Source organism: Macrosteles quadrilineatus, unplaced genomic scaffold, assembly GCF_028750875.1.
Source record: "Macrosteles quadrilineatus isolate MER2022 unplaced genomic scaffold, UCM_ALF_1.0 Scaffold_7__1_contigs__length_78375512, whole genome shotgun sequence".
Lineage (NCBI taxonomy): Eukaryota > Metazoa > Arthropoda > Insecta > Hemiptera > Cicadellidae > Macrosteles > Macrosteles quadrilineatus.
In genome coordinates, this window is record NW_026542600.1 from 402845 (window position 1) to 427219 (window position 24375).

Here is a 24375-nt window from a genome sequence, read left to right on the forward strand (position 1 = left end):
CTTGGAGTTGAACTCAAAGTAATTCAGAGTGTAGATAAAGATTGTTTTTTATCTCTCAACTTCTTTCTGAGTTTTTTATGGGCACAAAATGAAATGGCAATGACATCTGCTTTGAAAAAAGTGAACTATCATAGGAACACTGATACCAATTCTATCTTTGTTGCCAAGGAACACCTCCTAGCACAGAAAACATACTACTATAACCCAGAATGCCAACCGCATGGTAAAACGCATTAAGTGTTTTGAGAGAGCTTTGCCTGTCAATTCGTAGGCAGTGCCACCAGCGTTGCTATGCTGAGTGCATGGCAACGCTGGTGGCACTGCCTACGAATTGACAGGCAAAGCTCTCTCAAAACACTTAATGCGTTTTACCATGCGGTTGGCATTCTGGGTTATAGTAGTATGTTTTCTGTGCTCCTAGTCTTACCTTTGTTCTCCCACAGGACAACATCGATGACCTCTTGCTTTCCTAAATACCTAATTTTTAATCAGAAATTAAGTAAGCAATAATTGCTATTGCTTTTTCACTGTTAAAATTAAATTATTTAAACGTGAAAATGTAACTTAAAATTACCAAAATTATACCCTAACTCTAATGCACCATTTGAACTTTAAAGGTATTGAACTGTTTAGTTTTGTATTCATTTGGATAATATTAATGATGATTATATTTATTAGCACTTAGTACAAAGTTAACAGGTATATGTACAGGTGCTTCTTTACTCTTAAGTGTGTTGTTTTTCTAAGTCTGACTGACATGTTAAACAAATAACTTAGCTTAGAACTCACTAACATAGTAAGGTCTGTAAACTATTGGGAACAGTAGTGCCTTGAAATGGAATCAATATTAAAATAAACATGGAAAGAAAATACAAATTTTTATAGACCGCAATTCACTTTTCACTCCAGTTATTTTGGTAGCGATGACAACATTATTAAAATTATAGCAATTTCACAAAGAAGGTCTTGCAATCCAAAAAAAACTTAGCTTTTTTTCTGTGGACTGATACTTAGACTCATAGACTGATAGTTATGACTTGAAAACAAGCTGATTCGAGCAGTGAATCAACAGCTCTGAACTGGCAGAATAGTATGGTTCATTGCCTGTATTGTACAATTATCATGGAAAGTTCAAAAAGCAACTGAAACTGGGAATGGATCTGTGTGATGTAGACAATATACAGGAAATTGGGCAGGTTAGAGGAGACTCCTGATAAGCCTGTCAATGGCTTAGCGACTGTGAGGAGCTCTCAGGTAAGGACAACTCTTGGCAATCTGATAATACGGTCACCTTCCTGAGGCATGAGGAGGAACTGTTCAGTGGACTACAGGCATTCATTAGTTATGAATGAATGAAATAAAAACACAAGTATATTAGAAAGCATATACATTGTATAAAAAACATGTAATTAAGAATATATTTTAAAACTAGAAAACCCTTTAGCTTTTTTGTGGGATAAGCCTACATGGGATTGTATTTGCCTGTGCGTATTCGAGATATATAAAATAAGGTGTGTAGGTTAAACTTCTACTACTTGATACTTTCCGCGGGTTCAAATCCCGCCAATCACCAATAGATTTTATCCATGTGATAATGACACGACCCTTTAGGACCAGCCTGAAGTGATGTGTAAAACAGTTCCGGACTAGAACCTAGCGTCCTAGTATGTGAAGGTGGGACATAAAAAACATAAATACTTAAACATTTGAAGAGACTAAAATGTGGATAGAGGCTTTGTCCATTGCCCTAAAACGGGGGGTTCAGTAGCAGCACCAATCATATGTTAGATCAATTTCTTAGGATGGTTAACAAAGTTTAACAATCAGTTGGTTCCCACAGCTTGTCAGCAATTGCCAACGCAAAATCAAAACAAAGACTAAGGTATACTTTTTATGCTTGTACCTCATTTTTGTTATACATTTCACCTTAAATACGATGTTTAAATGCTTCTCGTGTGTGAGAGGAAACAATATTATGAAGTAGTTTAATTTAAAACAAAGATTGTTATTTCGTAAAACGCCATGGAGGTATTACATCTAGCAATGGTTATGCAGCTAGTTTTCATATTTTACAAATAAAAAATACAAATATAAAATAAAAGAGAAATACATAACTCGCAATTTAGTTGAATCCATAATTGTGAACAATTTAGTATTGTTTGTCATTAGATACAGTACTTCATTTAGATATTTTAGTTTTTAACTTACACTGTTGTGGCTACACTGTATTTACCACAGCTGATCGTTCTCTGTTGTTGTTTTGGTCTTCGTCTTCTGCTTATGTCACTTTGGTCGGTGACAGTGTGACGGGTGAGTCAGACTCCGTAGGTCTTTGTGATGTGATTATTATTTTAATCGGTTCGGTTCGTATCGTAGGCAAATGTGCTGTTTATATAACGTTGAATTTTTCCTCACTGTATTACAGATATTATTTGAGACTTGAAACTCTATTCAGTGCACATAATAATATACTTAACAATACAAACCAATCTATTACTCTAGGCCTACGTTGAAATATTAAACAGGCCTGTTAGGCCTAATTTTGAGGTTAAGAACGAGCATATTATATACCTAAAAATTAAAAACAAACCAGTAATATATATAATAAAAATAAATTTATAAAATGGATGACTCTGGAATCAATCTTTCTATAGCGTTTGACTTGGCTGAGTACATAAACGATGATGAAGTGAACTTAGACCAGTTCATTCAGCAATCGGAGGCAATTCTTTTCTCCAACTCTTCAAATCAACCCTATTATGAAATAAAATCAAAAACAGTGGATTCTTCTAGGTAAGTTTAGGGTATTAGTTTGTGGACTAGAATAACATCTTATGTGTTATCTTTAAGGAAGTGTTAGTGTATGCATACAATTTTTGCAATTATTGCCAATCTTTGTGTGACAGATACAGGCCAAACTTTGATATCTGACTCCAATATCATAAACATAGAATTATAAATTCGATCAATAAACAAACTTTACTTAATCAAGTACCAATATTCTATATTTATTGTAACAATCAATAATTTCAATGGCGTCAGATATCATAGTTTCACCCAGCTACACTAAATTAATGGCTGTATGGCAGTGAGACTGTGATACCAGCATACTCCATGAAATGTACAGGGTGGCGCAAAAAGGATGGTCGTTTTTAAAATGAATATAACACAAATGATTTTACGCATAAATTTTACTGACTTACGTTTCTGGACACTTTCAAACTCCCTATTACAAAAAATAACCTTGTAACTTACAAATTTGCTAGTAGGCTATGTCGATAAAACCATTAAAAAAATATATAAATAGAACGTAGCCTAGCGGACTTTCATACGGTCTCCATGTTTTGTGGAGTAACTGTCGTGTAGTAGATTTACCACGACGGACCCTCTTGTCCGAGATGCAGTCACCCAACGTGATTTGATCTGTGAACAGGGACTAGTCCAATCCGGGCTACGCCAAAATGTTTTTGAAACAGCCGTTACGAAGAAATAAAAGATTCACTGTTTCTGTAAAAAAAAACAAAAAACAGTTCCACGGTTAAAATGAAGTGTTTGACCGTCCACTGCACCATATCGCTGCAAATTGGGTACCATGATTGACTTATAGACCGCCGGTAGTGGACCCGAACCTCCCCCAACTACTTATACTTCGCAGTTCAAATCCGACCATCCTTTTGCGCCACCCGTTATAATAGCCTATTATTGATCCAACTCCAAAAAGAAAACAAAATTCTAATCTAACAACTAAATAGCAATTAATATCAAATCAATTAGGCTAGAATCCGTGGGAGTGTGGTCATAAATATCACTTAGCTCAGTTGAAACAGAAAATCTTGAATAACAATGATTTAAATGGTGAAGTTGTTTACCAAAGTTATACATAATGATGTAGGCCTATTGAAATAATCAGACACATCACTATGTGGGTGATCTATATAGATTATGTTTCTTACTTGGTCAATATGTACACACATAAATGAAGTTCTGTCCCTCCCGACTCTTGAAAATCCTTTTTTTCCTTTTTTTTTAACAGAGGGTCAGGCTTACAAGTGACCATGTGTTTGCATCGCAGCTAGAACAGCTTATTGTGCACCCTCATTCACAGGTCCTCATACTCCGTCAAATCCCAGATCCTTAGTGAACCGTGACAACCTTTTGACTATGGTTACCTGTTCTTCCCATTGATCTCCCTTCAAATAGGCCAAGGGATCTCATACGCAGACCTGGGCACATAAATATTGCCCCCGTTGAAATGGGGAAAAACCCTGATACCTTCACAGTTTTCATAAGGTCTCTGGCTGGGGCAAGCTGTAGCGAGATTTCCCTGAAGGGACTCGGCTCCTGAACTTGCTTGACCAGCCAATCCTTTGTGGCTGCGATAGCACAGCCAACCACCAAGGCTCCGCCTTCAAGATGGCAGCTGCTTAGCCTGATGTCTTTGCCAAGAATGGCCCACCTGGACAGCTCCCCCTTGATTTTATTGGCTTTAGCTTCCGTCCGTTTCCAGTCCGGGTGTTCAGATTTGGCGATAACCATCTTCTCCACAGACAGTGTCTCCGAATAGGTGGGTGCTGGTGCTCTCTGTGAAACACCGGAGCTCTCTCCCTCTTTCGTCCTCGTCTTCTTTTTCTGGTTACCTCCCGCTATCTCCGCGTCCCGCCACCTCTGTGTCCCGCCACCTCCGAATTTCAGAGTGACCCCTATAATCCTCGGTTACTACCTGCGTTAAGACTTTCCGTCCTAACCTAACCTAACCTAATTTATCCTATCCTAACCTAAACTAACCTAACCTAACCCATGGTTTAAATTTTCATTAAATCTTCCATCCACGGGGCTTCGCAGCCGTGGATGCAATGACAGCTACCAACGCAGGCAGTGACGGGATTATAAGGGTCACTCAAGAATTCGGAGGTGGCGGGACAGATTTGAGTTCGGAGGTGACGGAACGCGGAGATAGCGGTAGCACACGCTTTTTCTCACCCCAGACATCCTGTCTCAGGTACTCTCACCCCCTCTTTACACCTTTCTTCCTGGAGGCTTCATTAGAGTCAGCTTTGGGGTGCCGCCCTCACCCTGCTTTTTCCCCAGCATCCTGGTTCCCGGATGGACTTCTTATTTTTGTTTTTGTTGGCAATTCCTATATTTCTCAATTGATCTATATTTTTATTTCAACTTTACATTAGTTTTTCTCTCTCCATTGCTGCACCTTAAACATGAGCCTAGAACTGCTGCGCTATGGTGTATAGTTTATCATCAATGTTATAAGGGCTGTTGTAAATTCAGGTCCCAGTTGACCTCCCGTTGTATTCGAGCTTGTTTGGATCCGAGACGAGCGCTGTATTCTGTTCTAGCTGGTTCCCACACCTATCTGACGATTAGTCTCGCCATGAGAGCCAATAATGATATGAAGGAAAGTCTACTCTCCCGCCAAGTATGAATCTTGTTTGTGATTAGGTTTAAGGTGTCAACAGTTTTTGAAGCGTCATCAGTTCCCGGTCTCAGTTTTTAACTAGCTCGCTCGGCCACGAGGGGAGTTCAAAGTGAACCTTTATTTGCGGACATCCTTCGTACTTCAGTGGAACGTTTGGTCTGTTCAAAAGTTGAGTGGTCTAATGAATTTGTTGCCAGTTAGAAGTGCAGATCTGGTTGCAGCTTATAACGAGTGGCGTAGCTTGTTGGAGTTGTGTAAATAAAGTATACAATGGACCTTTCAGGTGGAAGTTGACGATGTAAAGATCTTTGGCGAGTTTGATCTCCCATAAGGCATTTTTCCATTTAGTTTAACAGTCTAAGGTTAGTTAACAATCAGGTTTATCCAGCGTAGCCTAGTCCCAGAGATTTGCTTGAACTGAAGCTAAAAATTTTCTCAGAAATTAAAGCGTTTCCTGAAAAAAAGCTAGGACAAGTATTCAGCGAAATCTTTTGGCTAATAAAAAGGAATGCCAAGTAGGAGAGGACGTACGTTACTTGAAGCATGTTAATTTCAAGAAATTGAAAAATTACTTGATCAAATTAAAATGGCATATTATAAGCTGTGTTTTTATGTGCTATGTATATATAGGGCGAATAGTATTGAATTTGTAATATTTATAAGTTGGGGCGCTTTCATTGCCTCACCCTCCAGTGCCTCCTTTGATGGTATATATTACGCTTCAAGGCGGGAAGTTGGTTTTTGTTTACAGTACAAGCATGATAGTTACCAAGCGAGGCTTTCCGTAAACACCTTCCCTGATGAGTTGCGTACAATACTTTTTGCCACACTACCAATGAAAAATAGACAACTCAAGTAAAACACAGACAGACAGACGGACAGGAAAACTTTATTCAAAATCTTAGAGATTTGGAAGGCGTCAATACAATATTAGATTACACTATTTAGTACACACTTTAAGTACACTGTTTTTTGAGTTATCGGTAAATTTACCGTACTCCCGCTGATTTTACCGTGCTCCCGCTGACTTCACCGTACTCCCGCTGACTTCACCGTACTCCCGCTGATTTTACCGTACTCCCGCTGACTTCACCGTACTCCCGCTGACTTCACCGTACTCCCGCTGACTTCACCGTAGTCCCGCTGATTTTACCGTACTCCCGCTGACTTCACCGTACTCCCGCTGATTTTACCGCACTCCCGTTGATTTCACCATACTCCCGCTGATTTTACCGTACTCCAGCTGATTTTACCATACTCCCGCCGATTTGACCGTACTCCCGCTGACTTCACCGTAGTACGGCTGATTTTACCGTACTCCCGCTGACTTCACCGTACTCCCGCTGATTTTACCGTCCTCCGGCTGATTTTACCGCACTCCCGTTGATTTCACCATACTCCCGCTGATTTTACCGTACTCCAGCTGATTTTACCATACTCCCGCTGACTTTACCGTACTCCCGCTGATTTCACCGTACTCCCGCTGATTTTACCGTACTCCCGCTGACTTCACCGTACTCCCGCTGATTTTACCGTGCTCTCGCTGAATTTACCGTCCTCCGGCTGATTTTACCGCACTCCCGTTGATTTCACCATACTCCCGCTGATTTTACCGTACTCCAGCTGACTTTACCATACTCCCGCTGACTTTACCGTACTCCCGCTGATTTCACCGTACTCCCGCTGATTTTACCGTACTCACGCTGACTTTACCGTACTCTCGCTGATTTTACCGTACTCCCGCTGACTTTACCGTACTCCAGCTCCGAGTTACCGGAGCTGTAAACAACGACTTTCTCGTCTACAAAGAGTTCAGAAACCAGCTGCTTGTAAAGTGTGGCGAAAAATTAACCAACAGATTCACGCTGCGATGTTAGTACGTTAGCGAAGATTCGTATTTTGGCGCGGTCGTGTGGCGGGGTGGGCAGGGGGGGATGTGTGGGCGCTTGCATGTTATTTTTGGACGCATGTCGGCCGCAGACGACGTTGTTTGTGGTTGTAAGCATGGCGATGGCGAAGTGTCGAGTGTTGTAGGCATGGAGAGGACACCAGACTATGTGAGATTGAGCCTCAGTATAGGCATTGACGAGGATCTCAAGATGATCTTAGACATGGACCCTGGCCTGATAGACCAGCCGCCACCCTCTCCGTCGCTCCACTGGTCCGTTCCCACCCTGTAAGTCAACACTACTACACACACGTGACAGTCAACGTAGTTGCATCGTCCAGTTTGTACACACTATTTGACCCTGTATTTAGTGTTCTGTCAAAAACAAATGTTCTTACATAAGCTACCTTTTTTGAATGTAAAAGAATATACTTTAATTTTGAGTTACTGCCGATGGAAAATATGTGCATTATTTGAACTAAAGACCTGAGATGGACTATCTGATTGTATTAAAACCAAACTCGTATTTGAGCTGTTTTAAATACATTGCAAGTAATGACAATACAATTTTTTCCCGTTAACTATAAAATATGTATATGTGTGAAAGAGACTAAAATTTACATGGTTTAAGTTCCGCACTAACAGTGAAGCTTAAACTTAAAAAGCCAAGAAACCACTTCAACCCACCATTATGCAATTGTTTTACATATTGCTTGTAGATAATTGAATCAATTACCAAACCAAAATTAGGTACGTGAAAAACAATTACATTTAAATCAGTGAAAAAAAACTCAACAGGAAAAGCAATTGAGGAAACAAAACTGATTTTTAACAAGTGTTTTCAACTCTAATCAACACTAACACGCATTCAACCAGTATCAATTAAGTGTGACAAGTAATTTTCCTTTTATCCGTTTATTTTTAACGGTTACCGTCATCCACCGAGATAAAAGTATTCACAAAATAATATTAAAAATAGAAACACGAACAAAAAAGCTAAGCTCTGTCTAAAATATTACAATCTATACATATTACTGCATTATACATTCCGTACAAATGGTGTTTAACCTACCTTAGCTATCTCATAATCTAGGACAATAATTATTAATGACTTAAAACACGCAAAAATCAATAGTCCAGTACTAAAAATAGACAGAGAATGAACTAATAACAAAAATATATTAAACTTATCACTAACGCATACAATTAGGTACAAATGACAATAACAAATATTTGGTCACTTGCCCTTAGCTTCTTATGGAGCATCGTAAGTTAATTTCCAAATGACCAACCACGCACCAACGGTTGTTGTAACTGAACAGCTGTTTTTGCTACTAAAGCTCTATTATGTAGGCTACGTATATTGCATTCGTCTGCGGTCCTGAGAAGCCGGCGGAGTAGTAGCCTACCACTCACACGATCAAAATACTGTAAATCCGTTGTTTTATAAGAGTTAAAAAAAGTATTTTGGTATTAAATAGTCCACGAGTCTTAATAGGCATGAATGCCCGTTTGTCCGGACATAGAAATCCCCTGTTTGTTTAAGCTACTCTCAAAACAAATTTTCCGTTTACAATCTAACTTTATAAGTTCAGTTTTCTGTTTTGTATATGGTGCCCAGTAAGTAAACAGTGAAAATCCGGGAAATCATTATTTAATATGATAAAATATCCCAACATATTTGATAATTTAAGTTTTCGAATAAACATTGTAGTCTACTGTATACACAAATCAAAATGGCCGGATTTTATAATTTTGTAAATTGAAACTGCCATAATAAGTTTATATAAAACCGATTTCAAAAATAAAACTGCCATCGAATTTTTATAGGCAATTTAAAAGGTTTTATTGTGTAACATTTAGATTGAGTTCCGTTTTCATGGAATTTGACTTTTAAAACTGAACTGAAACGTCCTGCATCAAAATCCTTGCGTTTACACAAAACGGCAGGGGTAGATCGGAACCTTAAAAGGCTGTCATTTTACAATGTTAGGCTACATCTTAACAAATTGAATTTATTTCCTAAGGTAAGCCTGTTGTATCATACATGCCGAATTCCACAAAGATTCGTTTAAAACGTTAATTTTTGTAAAAATACAAAATGGGGGATAGGCCCCTTTCTGTTAAATTTTTTAATCATACTTGAGTTTCTCATTGAACTGACCCATAAAACCATTTCCCGGATTTTGGCTGTTTCACTTACTGGACACCCTGTATAAAAGTAACCCTATTTTCTTATCACTGCCTGAACGTGCAAATGAATTTTCATACTTCCACAAGGTTTTAGGGGTTTCACTTTAAGTTTAGTAGTTACATTCCAAACATAAAAAAATAACAAAATGTTACTCCTAATTTTTATTAAATTTGGACGGTTTTTCGTCTTTCACGTTCCGATTTTCATAGAAGTGTAACCTACTTCTGATATGTTTAACAACAGTAATAACAGTTCCTCCTGGCGTTGACGCACGTTTAGCTTTCATGAATGATTTACGTTCGAACGTAAAATAATTACGTAAAGTCTGTCGTCTGTGCGTTAGAGATGAACGTGGTTTTAGATGTCTTTAGTTAAGTAAAACTTTCAAGTAAGTAATTTTACCTTTTATATAAAGGTTATAAATAAAACTTACTTCTTATCTTCATCCTTGTATACAGGGTGTCCTGGAACTCTCTAACAATATTTTAGGGCATTGTTCCTGAGTAAGAAACATATCTAAATATCATATTTAAATCGTCCGGAAGTCCTTAGTTACTAACACAGCCGCCATTTTGTTTTTTCACTTATTATTTTTTTTCTGGAAAGTGGTTAAAGATACGAAATTGAAACTTTGCAAAAACATTTCTGACAACTAGACAAAGCTACAAAAAAATTATGACAATTTTTCAAATTCACAAAACAAAATGGCGGCTATTTAAACTTATGTTTCTTAAATCACTCAAAAACTGTTTATTTTACAAAAAAATGTAATGGCCGCAATTTTGTTTTATGAGTAAGAAAAATGTTCATAATTTTCTTAGTAGCTTTGTCTAATTGTTATAAATGTTTGTGCAAAGTTTCAATTTTGCATCTTTAACAACTTTTTAGAAAAAAAAAAATAAGTAAAAAACAAAATGGCGGCTGTGTGAGTAACTTTCTGCACAATTTAAATATGATATTTAGATATGTTTCTTACTCAGGAAGAATGCCCTAAAATATTGGTAGATATTTCCGGGACTCCCTGTATAAACATATTTATGTAAATAAGGATTGAAGATCATCAAAAACTCATCTCGCGTCTGAGTAGCAAGCTACGTAGTTTCATTAAAAAATCGTGAAACCCTTTTAACCTTTTAATTTCATTTCCTTTAGTCAGCTAATTGTAATTAAATCATATATTTAATAATAATTTTCATTTTGATTGTCAGGTTTAGTTTTTAAAATAAATGTGTAGTTATTTTTAAATGTTTATATCCTATGTTTATTGTATAAAAACTTATTATAAACTAGTAACAATATTTTAGCTTTACATGGCACTAAAATAAACAAACCAGAACACCTGATTTGATGGATTCAAATTAAAAAAAAAATCATTGTACATTGTTAAGATTGTATAAACTGCCTTTGTTGTAGTCTATATATGACAAATCAATGTAAAAATCACTAACTGATTATACAGTTTAAGGGAGCCAACCCTCCCCCTTTAATTTTAATCAGTCAACTTAATCTACCCAAAATATGAACTGTATTGTGTTTATAACCAACAACCAATATACAATTGAGTTTTCTTTGACACATGTTGAAATGTGTTAAGTGCTAAAATTGGAATTTCTCTATGGCAGGCAGTGTGCCAAAACCAGTTATACATGTTTTTCTTTTTAAGAAGTTTATTTTCTCGACTTTACTGTCACTTAAGAATAAAAGTGTTATATTTAAACATATATTATAAGTTAATTTTTTTGTCAGTAAATTTTAATTTTTTGTTAATTGCTGCATTTTTATGAAATACTAATGCAGTTTTACAACCATAATTCCGACTCGTACTCCTTTGCTTACCATACACAAAGATACACTATTAAAAACTATTAAAATCATCCCACAAATTTAGTTGAAGACCCAGTATTTTGATGAAAGTATTTTGTCTATGCAAGCAATAATAACATTTAGGATTGATGTTGGTTTATTTTATATTCTATGGTGAAAACGGCTTCTGATCAATAATCCTTTATTTCAAAAGACACTTTCTTTGATATAAACTTTGCTTGCATATGAATATCATTAAAAAAGAAACAGTTATCTTAGTAATTAACTTAAACAATTTTGTAAACTAACAATAATGCAACAATAAGAACAGCTGATTTAGCTCATGTCAAATTGTTAGGACTGTTACACACATGTGTTAAGTATATTACATAAACAACTATTATAAACACATTGCTTATGCATTAACCACACTTTATGGCGAACAGAGTGAAGTTAACCTCAGATGAAAACTCAATGTTTACAATGGTTAAGTATTGATACGCTAAGTAAGGTTTGTGTTGGCAAAGATGGCTTGTTGAGTTTCTGCCAAATGTTGTGATGGATGCTTTCTGACTTTAATCTTGATTTTAACTCCAGATTGCCAAGCTGTTTGGAGAAATATATTTGTTTGCTAAGTTTCTTAGCAGATAGTTTTACTAAAAAAAACTGTTGAGGAATAGGTGTTCTTGTAATTTTTATTGTAACACGTCTGTGTTATTCTGTATAGTAGCCCAGTAAATAGAGACAGAAATAGGGGGGTTAACTTACAAACGGTCCGGTAAGTCTAAATTTTTTATATGTTGTCTAGGATGGTAAGTAGGTGTTAAAACCGCAAAATGCACAATTCTACCCCCTCCGCGCCCGCCGCCATATTGAAAAATCGAAAAAATCGGTACTTTCTAGAGATTTTCGCCTATATCTCCGTTTTGGTGCGTTTTAGCGAGAAATATGTAATTGCAATGTTGTAGACAATTAAATTTTCTATAATATAAGTATAACAATTTGGTTCTAAGACAGTAGTAGGATACGAAAATATTCAAATTATTTTACAATGAAACTTAAATTTTTTTGTTATTTTGCCAAATCTCTGTCTTTAGATCGCTGTAATTCAGTAATGAAATATTCTAGGATAACAAGTATCCCAATCACATGTATAGAGCATTTAATTACCTACAAAATGCTTCTATTCTTTTATCCAACCGTTTGATGTGTGGCTGAAAAAAAAACAAATTAAAAGAATGGGTCTATTTTTTCGCTTTTGTGACCTAAAAATTAACAAATTAACTTTCAGTTTTCGGTTTAATTTTCAGTTAATGAAACCATACTAACTGTACTTACTACATGTAACAGTGTAATGCTCATGATGCAGGTACTATATTCCTCCCTTACAAATATACACTGGTGAGAGGAGGTGTTAAATTTAAAACAACCCACCAACACAGCAAGTAAATGTTTAAAGATTCATTTATTTAAACAAAATAGGATCAAAATAAGATAAATACGTAATGTCAATGTTGTAGACGGTTAAATATCCTAATATATTATGTATAGTAATTTGTGTGGACTTGTATGGATACGAAAAAATGGTGTTTGCCGTAAAAATAAATAAATGAAAATATTCAATTTTGTTTACTGTAACAAATCAAACTTTCTGTTATTTTGCAAAATTTCTTGCATCAAGGGATTCATCAAGGGGGTTCATAAAGGGTGAACATCAAATCGATTCAAGAACAATTAAATCCCGCCTACTGGAGTAGTACGGTGAACAACAATTAGGATATCATTGTTGATACTCACAAAAAAAACGACAATCTGTTTCAAAAATACAGGATATACAATACTCACCGACAACTGGTACAGTACAATGAAATCCACAGATCGAGAAGGAGAGAGACTAAGAGTAGTAAAAGCAGCAGCAGACACAGTTTTGGAAGATATTAGATGTCAGGTGTACAATACCACAGAATACCCACCCACTGACCAGATTTTGAATGATGTTACAACAGTTATTCCACAATCTTTGCCCACTCTCCGTTATATCAATCCGTTATAACAAAGAACAAGAAAAGATCTCTGGAGAAATTGAAAAAGAAATGTGTGGCCTTATCGCACGCTGTCATAGCTGCTGCAATACCAAGGTCCTTTGTGTCACCCCTTGTGACTGGATTAAGTGTATTCATGTACAAAAAGTTTGGTTCAAAGCTTCTGGTAGATTTAATGTCATCTTTTGGATTTTCTTCCTCTTATCACGAAGCACAATTACTTGAAGTGTCTACCATCATGCAACAACAACTACCTCTGGTGAAACCCAACCGTGGCGATGCTTTCTGCCAACTGGTTTTTGATAACGCCGACTTCAACGTCAATACTCTAGATGGTCGAGGGACTTTTCATGCCATGGGTGGAATAATATGCATAACCCCATAAGATGCCTACTAAACAAGCAAAGCTCCAGTAATAAATTTTCTAATATGTTAGTTATTTAGTTTATTTTAATTCTATTAGCCATTAGTTTACTTATTTATTAAACGTTTATTATTACAGTATTTTATCTTATTTTGTTTAAATAAATGAATCTTTAAACATTTACTTGCTGTGTTGGTGGGTTGTTTTAAATTTAACACCTCCTCTCACCAGTGTATATTTGTAAGGGAGGAATATAGTACCTGCATCATGAGCATTACACTGTTACATGTAGAAAGTACAGTAAGTATGGTTTCATTAACTGAAAATTAAACCGAAAACTGAAAGTTAATTTGTTAATTTTTAGGTCACAAAAGCAAAAAAATAGACCAATTCTTTTAATTTGTTTTGTTTGTTATTCAGCCCCACATCAAACGGTTGGCCTAAAGAATAGAAGCATTTTGTAGGTAATTAAATGCTCTATACATGTGATTGGGATACTTGTTATCCTAGAATATTTAATTGTTGAATTACAGAGATCTAAAGAACGAGATTTGGCAAAATAACAAAAAAAATTACGTTTTATTGTAAAATAATTTGAATATTTTCGTATCCATAAGTCTTAGAACCAAATTGTTATACTTATATTATAGGAAATTTAATTGTCTACAACATTGCAATTACATATTTTTTGCTAAAACGCACCAAAACGGAGATATAGGTGAAAATCTCTAGAAAGTACCGATTTTTTCGATTTTTCAATATGGCGGCGGGCGCGGAGGGGGTAGAATTGTGCATTTTGCGGTTTTAACACCTACTTACCATCCTAGACAACATATAAAAAATTTAGACTTACCGGACCGTTTGTAAGTTAACATACCTCTATTCACTGGACTATAGGGTGTTATTTAAAATATAACCTGATTTATGTTACTGTATGAAGGATTAGAGTAAATTTGTGTAACCCCTGCCTTAAAGATTTCTTACATAGGCATACTGTATTGCCTTTAAAAGTAAAACCACATTGCCCTCTCAACCAGCTTGGGCAAGCCCTGCTTTATTGCCAGTCTATGTACCATGTTTTAGCAGTTCCTAGCCAGGCTTCCCGTTTGTCTTCTGACATCTAATAATAATAGAGTGATGAGTGAGTTCAATACTAAATGGGTTATTTTTCAGTCCACCGACCTTCAAGACCGCAACTCCTACCACCAGAACACATTCGAAGCAACTGTTGATGAAAGAGAAAGCGCTTGAAGAAATTAAACAAGAACAAAAACTCAAAGAGAAACAGAGATTAGAACAGGAAAGAAGTGAGAAAGAGAGACAAGAAGCGGAAAGTAGATTACAAGAAAAACAAACAAGGTCTTTCCCCAGAGTTCCTCACAATGTTGGAGTCCATTTTGATGTGCCTTCGCAAGTTTTTAAGGTATTACAACTTTGTAGTTTAGAAAAGCTCTAGTGAATCCAGGCACATTTTCTCCTAAAATATACAATTTAAAGCAAAATTCCTTCATAAAAAGTCAAAAATTTTGAAAAGATTTCAAAAGTTTTAAACATTCCTCAAACCATAAACATCCTTAAACATTTCAATTATTATTTAGATCTTAAGTAATACCTCTGGATATTATGATAGAGCAACATTTTGCTGAGTAGACAAGCACTAAAATTAAATTATAAATGTTTGTTTAGGAACAAATTTAATAGGTTTTGATTTGAGGAGAATTGGATTAAAATAAAATACCTACAGATACTTACACAACAAAAACCATCAGTGCGAGACCTGTCCATAAATTAAGGTTTTGCGTCACAACCATGGGCGCCCGCAGGATTTGGAACAGGCGGTGCAATAGATAACAAACATCCGGGGTCCAGGGGCCTTCCCCTTGGCAAATTTCTGAATATACTGTTTTTAAACGAATTGTTAACTCATATAAAGCTTCCAAATAAAAATGAATATTGTGCATCAAGGAACAGTCACAAGGGTGGGGGCGAACCAGGGGGTATGGGGGGTTCAGGCCCCCCCCCCCCCCCCCGATCAATTTGTGTAAACTAAGTCTCCAAAATGGCAGTTTAATACCATTTCTTTGTCCAAAGTTAGCGTGACAAATTATTTTACGCAATGTATACTGTATGCACTACTGTATTACATGCAGTAAAAAAAAATATGTAATATGTATGCCCGAGGGAGGGAAGGAAGGATGGTAAGAGCTATTTAAAGTTAAGTTATGTGTAATTTATATGGTTAAATCCACGAGCTAAACAATTTAGAAAGGAACATAATTCACAGTTGAATTAAGAAACAACCAAGAACTTGATGTTTTGAAAATGTTGTTATAAAGTATAAGAGTAGTACGTCTGTGCCTCCCCTACTTATTTGATTTAAACATTAATTGAAAATACATTCGTAAATTGGCCATTATGAAAATTGCAGAAAATTTCAGGTATTAAATTTATTTCCTAATTTTTATAGCCAGGGGGGTGCAAGTGGACCCCCCTGAGGGTGCCCACGTCACAACCTAGCAGTGTAAAATATGAGACTAATGTAGTGTTCTTTACTTCATCCACTATTTATCCTAGACGGTTCCCATCTTCTGCCTAGTAAAACAATAATTATAATAATAATAATGTGTTCTGCCTAATAGTCTCATCGTAGTAGCCAAAAACGATGTGAAGGAAAATGTTGCTCCCGCCGAGTAAAAATCACTCAAAACAACTTCTGTTGTTAAATTTTTGGGTTCAAAGCGTCTGCCGTTATTTAAATCTGTTGAAAGTTAACAGATGGGTATGCATAAAAGTGTCATCATGTACAACCTGTGTTTATCAGTTTCTATCAATGCGGTGATTAAAGTTGAAGAAATCTTCCTTCCTGACTGACATTCCTGCGTGTTTAAGACTAGTAGGAATTACTGTTGTCCTTAGTCTCATACAGACGTCCTCTATCAGTTAGGGAATCTCTTCTTTGGACATACCACGACTCGTTTGCAACATTCCTCTAGCGAAACTGATAAACAACTGCAGCGAGCCTACACTGCAATGTACACGGCTAATGTTCAAAACCACCTCAGAATTCAACCTTCTCCTTACAAAGATTCTCCAACGCTTACCTTCATCCACATTCGTCAACTTTCGGTGGACTGCAACAGCGGTTGCCTCTCAGAGAAACCTAATCACAGATTGTGATTCATACTTGGTGGGAGCGTTGATTTTCATTCATATAGGCTAGTACTCGTCTACTATAGACTACAAGTTTGATGGAAGCAGTAGCCTGCTGGAAGAGGAGTAGTGGATGAAGTAAAGATTACAGTGCTTGTGTCAGTTTTTATCTAGCTCTCTATGCCGCAACGGTAGCTTGGCAAAGACCTAAATTTATCGACAGCTCTTATACTTTTTATGAAAATAACTGAAATTTAAATACAGTAGAATCCCGCAAACTCGGCACTCGATAACTCGGCAGTCTGGAAAACTCGGCCATCACCTGAATATGATAATTAGTGATTTTTTGAGTCCGAGTTAAACATTGACTCAAGCCAGCTCAAGTCATATAATTCACAACTCTGTAACAAGGATTTGTACTACAAAAATGTGCGACTGGGAGTAACGCAATACAGTAGAGTCCCACAAACTCGGCGTAATGTGGATTGGAAGGGGGCCGAATTTGTGAAATGCCGGATTATTGGGAACTAGGGTTAAAAATAAGATCAATACAATTTTAAAGCTTTTTAACCGCCTTTTTTATATAACAAGCCAGTATTAAGTGACTATATCTGATCTTGTATATCTGATCTTGTACTATATCTGATCACTTAATACTGGCTTGTTATATAAAAAAGGCGGTTAAAAAGCTTTAAAATTGTATTGATCTTATTTTTAACCCTAGTTCCCAATAATCCGGCATTTCACAAATTCGGCCCCCTTCCAATCCACATTACGCCGAGTTTGTGGGACTCTACTGTATTGCGTTACTCCCAGTCGCACATTTTTGTAGTACAGAATAATTAGATAAGCAAATAATCACCATAAACCTACTTAATCTAAAAATCAAGGTTTTAAGGTAATTTTAAGTGGTTTAAATATTGTTGTCCTTATACTGTAAAAAATTATCCTTCCATAGTCTTTGACCATGTTTTGGTTCCAGGTGAAATCAGTTCTAGAGAACCCAACACAATACCATGTGGTTGAAAAACAAAAGATGCAAGTGCGGCAATACCTGCGGGACGAGATGGCTCAGTTGCGAAGGTCGTCTCTCCCGATGTCTCAGGCCAGCAGTATGCCACCTGCACAGACCCCGGCCCCGTCACTACCACTACATACCAACAGCTTACCTCCGCCTCAGCCCCACACATACACAGCGGGGCCTCCACTGAGCCCCGACGTCCCCATGTCTCCTGGACTCAGCTCAGTTGCCACCAGTGTGTCAGAGGTATGTACATGAGCATGTTTCACCTTTGAACCTTTCTTCACAAACCATTCTATTCAAGTTTCACCACCTGAGCCCACACCAACTACCTGTACCACAATACCGACCCATACCATTGAATGCTGCTTTTAATTTTTGCTTTGTATATTTGTTGATTATGCCAGGTTCAAGAAGTGAATTATATTAGCTATTTCCTTAGTATTGCCTCAGTTCTTGATCTAAAAGTTTATACCTTTTACCAGCTCGTGTGACATCTTCAGAGGATCTTGTATTATCTTCATATCACTACTATTGTCTATATTTACAAATATTTACACACGTCACTGGCATATCACAGTCAGGTTGAGCGAGTAGCTTGACAATGGACATATGGGAGACTCAGTTGGTGGGAGGTCTTTCTCCGCTTTCCTCACTATTCTAAACAAAACCATTACTGAATGTATAAGAAAGTTACTAAATACAAGCATGCAAATTTTAATGGATATAACAACTTCCAAACTCAACCAGCTCTTGAACTTACAACTTAATGTAGGATGGTGATAATGATAAAACTGGAAACACAGCAACAAACTGGCAACACTCTGAGATCAAAGCATCCGCCCGATCATTAACCTGTACGTCCCTACCCTCAGCAGTCGAACACCTCTAATTTCTACACCTCCTGTCCAATAAATACAACGGACAAAGAATCATTGTGTGTCCGTCATAACGTTACTCGCTCCACCTAACTGCAATACCAGTGAATTGAGTGAATATTTGAAGTACAATAGTGACAGTGATATGAAGATAGCGTAAGAAGACCCCCTGAAGATGCCACATAATCTGACGAAATGTACATAGGGTTCACAAACGGCTATGTATTACACATGTCAAAGTCTTATCCTATCAGGAGCTGAAGAGGGCCTCAATAGACTCCCCTACTGGAATTTCACAATCTTGTTCCAACAAGCATTGCAAAGTGTCAAAACCAAATATTCAACAAAAAATTTTCAAATAAATATGTTCTTTATCTAGAATTGTTTAAAAAATCTACATAACTGGAAATTCACAATTTGTTAGGTTCTAAGGGTTCTAAGGGTAGGCCCTAATATGAGCGTAAAATGAGCATCATATTTATGGCCCTATCAAACCCTCCATTTAGGATAATTTTATTTAATGTTCAATGATGGACATTGTAACAAATGTTGTGACAATGTACCAGTCTGCTCTTCAAGGTTAGGAAGGAAGTAGATAACAGCTGCTGATAAATCCTACAACAGTACCATACCCAGATATGAGAGTCTGACGAATCATTTATCATTGCACACACAGTACATGTTGTTGTTGAATCGAGTAAAAAAAGGAAGAAGGTAATACAAAATCATAATAGCGATATGAAAGTAATTATAATGGGGAAAGACCAGACTTATTTGTCACCGTGACTTCACAGCCACTTGAATAAATCTAATTGTATTTGAAAGCAGAATCCGTAAAAAAGATGTACACCCCAAAACAATGGTGGTAATCAGAGTGTCCAAACTAAATAAAATACCCCCGCCGCAGCAAACCTGCCGACTAAGCGAATTTCCATTTGTCTGAATTGATTTTCAGTTAAATATATTTTAATAACATTAGGTATAACGAGTACCTAGGTTTGCTGCTACAAGGAAACTAATAAAGTGTGTTTTTGAGTAAAATATTGATAGCTTAGTACAAAATAAATAAATTTGCCAAGTTTGATCAAAATATATCCATAAACAAGCAAACTACAACATTTGACAATATTCTCCATAAGAATAACATGGGAATTTTAAATTTACAATTTTTTAAATTTTCTCCGTTACTAATAATTGAACAAAAATACTTTTATATACTAAATTATTTGTTTTTTTAAGCTCTTTAAAAATGTCTAAAGAGAAATCGGGAAATTTTGTGTTTTGAGGGTCAAAAGTGAGAAAAACCAATTTTTCCCCATAAACCCCCCGTAAAGCCCCGTTCCCATGGTCCAATCGTGCTGGTTCGCGAACTCATTCAAGTTTATCCTGCTTTACACCTTTAAACCAAATTTCATCAAAATCGGACAAAAATTACTCAAGTTATCGCGTTCACGGACGTATATATATATATATAAGTCTATATATATATATATATATATATATATATATATATATATATATATATATACATATATAAAAATTTGAACGAATGGTGTTTTTGGCCTCTGGGGACATCAAAATGAAAAAGTAAATCGGTCCCGGGTCTAGGTGTTACCGTGCCACCTACGGTAATAGCTACTTCCCTATAGGGAAATTCGCTAAAAACAAAAAAAACAAAAAAAAAACTATGAGAGCTTTCTTAGAGATAAAGAAGTAATAACAAAAATCAAAATAGATAACTCAGGTGGGCATAGAGGAGGACACAAAAATAAAAAAAGGGTCAGAAGGTTTAAGAGGAATGCAACCTTTGAGAAGAATAAAATCATCTTGATTCAGCTTAGATTCGAAAATGGCAGCCATTTAAAATTTTTAAACTTAAATTACTCAAAAATGGCTGGTTTTAAGAAGAAATGGCAAGAACACCTTTATTTAGCATTTTTAATTATATTATCAAACGATACCATTTTCAAAAAGATCAAATAATAAATAGCTGAAATATTACGATTTTTAGTTGTAAAATGGGGTTGAATAAGGCAGAAGCTAGTCAGGTTTGCCCCATTTTACAACTAAAAATCATAATATTTGAGCTATTTCTCATTCGATCTTTTTGAACTTGGTATCTCTTCGGGCTTCAACTAGTTAATAAGGGCTTTCTTAGGGAGGTGTGAGATTAAAATAATGTTCCTTGAATTATGCACATGAGGTACTGTTACTCCTAAAGCTGCTGGTTGTCGATATCGCATAGTTTTCTATAAAAACAAATGCGCCCGGAAAAATACTTTGTGTCCTACGTTACGTATCTTTTAACAATTAAAAAAACCCATTAATTACTTAAAATATAAACCAAGACTACTGAAAACTCACTAAAAATAATTAATAATTTTCATCTAATTCCTAACAACATGCTTACGTTATACGGTTGATTGGCAGTCGGTGTGACAAAAAATAATTGGTGTAAGTACAAAGTAAATGAAGTGTGATGATGGATATAAGATGTTCCAAGTCTAAAAATTAGCTTCCCAATGAATTATTTTAGGTTTTTCAAAAATAACCATGTTTTTTAACTTAATACAGCAATTGCTCAATTACCTGAAAATGGATTTGAGTAGATGATGTCATTTTCGTGTTCTAAATTAAATGTTGAATAAGAATAATATAAAATGGTGGAAGATCAATAGTAAAACCCCCATTGTAAATAGATCCAAAGATAAAAAAATAAGGTCCAAAGATCCAATGATGTGCCTTCATTTAGTCTCTTACAAACGCTATGCAGGCGTGTACTGCAAATCACGGAGACTGAAACTGAAGGTGCCAATAAATGTCCATACAATCTTTGTGATATCCACAGCTGGTCTTAAAGCCACGTTTTTTCCATTGTTTGTATTCATTAATAAGTATAATATTAATTTACCATGAAATAGATTTATTAATACTCCTACTTCTACAAGTATTTTCAGTTGTATATTATTTAATTGTTTAAACAATAGAATTTTTTTAGAGCCCTTGGATTTTGACCATGGACTAAACATGCTTCAATTAACTGATTCTTCATACTGTAAAAATTTAAAGTTAGTTTATTTTTAAGTCTTCAGACAATTATTTGTCCAACCCGAAAGAGATTTTTTGCCCTAATTCGCTAAGTGGATCTCCAAAATAACATAGAACCATTCAAATAATTTGTATATTTAATTATACAATATAAATGCTAGAATTAATTACAAATACTTGTGTAATTCGGCGAGTTTTTTTTCTTCCTGCTACCAAAAAGTTATAAGACATTAACCTGTCCAGAAGTAACTTGTGAATTATTTGGCAATGTTGGTTTATACAAATTATATGATACAATGTTTTCCTAAAATCCACTACCTAGCTACTACACATTGTATGTCCTCACAGAAAAAATCTAAGTGTCCATATCCCAGGGCCAAGTAATTGGTGACCAAAATCCAGGAGTTTAAAAACAAAATTCCAAGAGCTAAAAGACGAAAGTCTATTAGACTAAAGAAAAATACAAAAGACCAGGCCCGTGATTTGCATGTGATGTTTTATGGACCCAAGAGATAATCCACCTGACCTTGTAGGGGAATTTTTCTCTTTCGTGCAACCCTAACAAACCTAACACCTCTTGCGTCCCTGTGCCCATTTATGGAAGCGGCCCTGCAAAAGTCCAAGAGTCTAAAGACTAAAGTCCAAGAGTCTAAAGACAAAAGTCCAAGAGTCTAAAGAACAAGGTCCAAGAGTCTAAAGACAAAAAATAAAGAGTCTAAAGACAGAAGTCCAAGAGTCTAAAGACAAAAGTCCAAGAGTCTAAAGACTAAAGTCCAAAAGTCTTAAAGTCAAAAGTGCGGCTGTGCAAGAATGGCCCCTGTGTGACTGGTCTACTTTCTTTGAGCTCCACTTTCAGACAAGAAGGTCTACTTTGTATTCAAATTGTACGTTTGACAACAACAGGTAATCTGTCATCTGCACACTACTCAAGTGTGTTGACATTCTGACTGAGTTCGAGGTGATAAAACTGACAAATGTTTGATTAATACCAAGTAATAGAAGGTATTTGCACTAATTTGTGTAATAGTCAACTCAGTCCCTAGTCAACTGTTACCTAGTCTTTCAAACACTTTGTTTAAGTACCTCACTTTTTGTTTCTGTATATAGTTCTGTGTTTTTCAAATGATTTTTAACTATTTATTTTCTTGTTGTCTTTGTTATATTTAGTGAATATTCCATGTTATAGACCATGTTATACTATCTAGAATCTATTGCCCTTTTTTGGCACCTTTTTATTGTTGACGAGGTCTATTGTAACTCTGTTATTTAATGAACAATAAATATTTAATAAAGTGTTACAATGGGTTGCATTCTGAAAAGAGAGTACACAATTTCTTCTTAATAACGATTGTATAGATCAGGATGACACAAAGAGAGAGACGAGGGAAAGACTCCCAAAAATCACACTAGATGTTAGTGATGCTAAATTATTCCACAGGCAATTAATTGTTGGGGTAACTGTGCAAAACAACAAAAGTGAAAGTGGTGCAGAAGGTCCTTGTGTGTATTTTGCTTGCCACTATAATTGACACAGTCCATACTGCTCTAGAATCCGTCCTGCGTATTACCTCACGCAGTTCTTGTGAGGTCACGGCTTTTTTCAGTCGTACCTGCACTTGATGGCCAAAACAAATTCACCTGACTGCATTTACTGCCCATGCATTCCCGACGTCGCGGAACACACTTTTTTCCGCTGTCCACGATGGGATATGCTTCGCCAGGAGGCCATTCAACATCTTGGGCTGCTGTAGATTGAATCGATTTGTGAGACCTTGCTGAAGGGTGAGGACAACTGGGACTGTTGGTCGCACTTTGTCCGGAATGTCCTTCAAGCTAAAAAGAACGATCTAGATCGGATCACAGTCTAGATTTTGTAAGAAATAAACGGCTAGACACGGCGTAAGCCCCTCGGGCGTAGGCAAACTCGGCCTAGTTCTGATGAAGTGCGACAAGTGTTCCCAGGCTAGTGTCCGAAGAGTAGAGGAGGTTTTTAGTGGGTAGTCTCTGGGCCTTAAGCCCGTTGGAGTCCCACACTACAGGCTAGCCACCTGTGTGCATAAATGCATTTTCCCACCTCTCCCTAAAAAAAAAAAAAAAAAAACTGCTCTAGAATCATGATTTTTTTAATGTATTTGAAAATTAGGTAATATTATTGAGTCAATAAAAGTGACCTCTTCCACTTTAGTTCATTATTTTTCAGGCACGCAACTTGCATGTCTCGCGTTGTAGGCCCCTCTCTCCTGCCTTGTGGGGAATTTTTCTTCTCCTTGCACCCCCAACAAACTTAAAACTTCATGCGCCTCCGTTCTTTTCTGACAGTGGCCCTATTATTTTTTCTTTTGGTATAACAGTTGGACACCCTATATGGTCCATATGAGCCAATTATTAGCTGGAAGGTTCAGAGATAATGATCTTTACCTTAAGTGTAATGCTCATCTCTGTTCACATCTCTTTTTTTTATTCTATTTTATTATTTTAGACTTAAAAGCAAAACCTTTTTGCTAGGGTTATCAAATCCAGGACATTTGACACACACGCTTTTCTGATTCAAGTTTC

General features: G+C 36.3%; 1 protein-coding gene across 3 annotated transcripts in view; it reads left to right on the forward strand.

Annotated features, from left to right (window-relative positions):
* Positions 1–2302: 2302 nt before the first annotated feature.
* LOC128998761 (transcription factor EC-like) overlaps positions 2303–24375 on the forward strand; it is a 90564-nt gene continuing 68491 nt past the window's right edge. For 2 of the 3 annotated variants that reach the window (XM_054425099.1, XM_054425102.1), the window contains exons 1-3: positions 2303–2793; positions 14896–15145; positions 17855–18139. In XM_054425099.1, the coding sequence (XP_054281074.1) occupies positions 2624–2793; positions 14896–15145; positions 17855–18139 (705 nt within the window). In that variant the 5' untranslated portion in view covers positions 2303–2623. Of the gene's footprint in view, positions 2794–7420; positions 7608–14895; positions 15146–17854; positions 18140–24375 lie in introns of those variants that run through there. The other variant, XM_054425100.1, reaches the window with a different exon arrangement.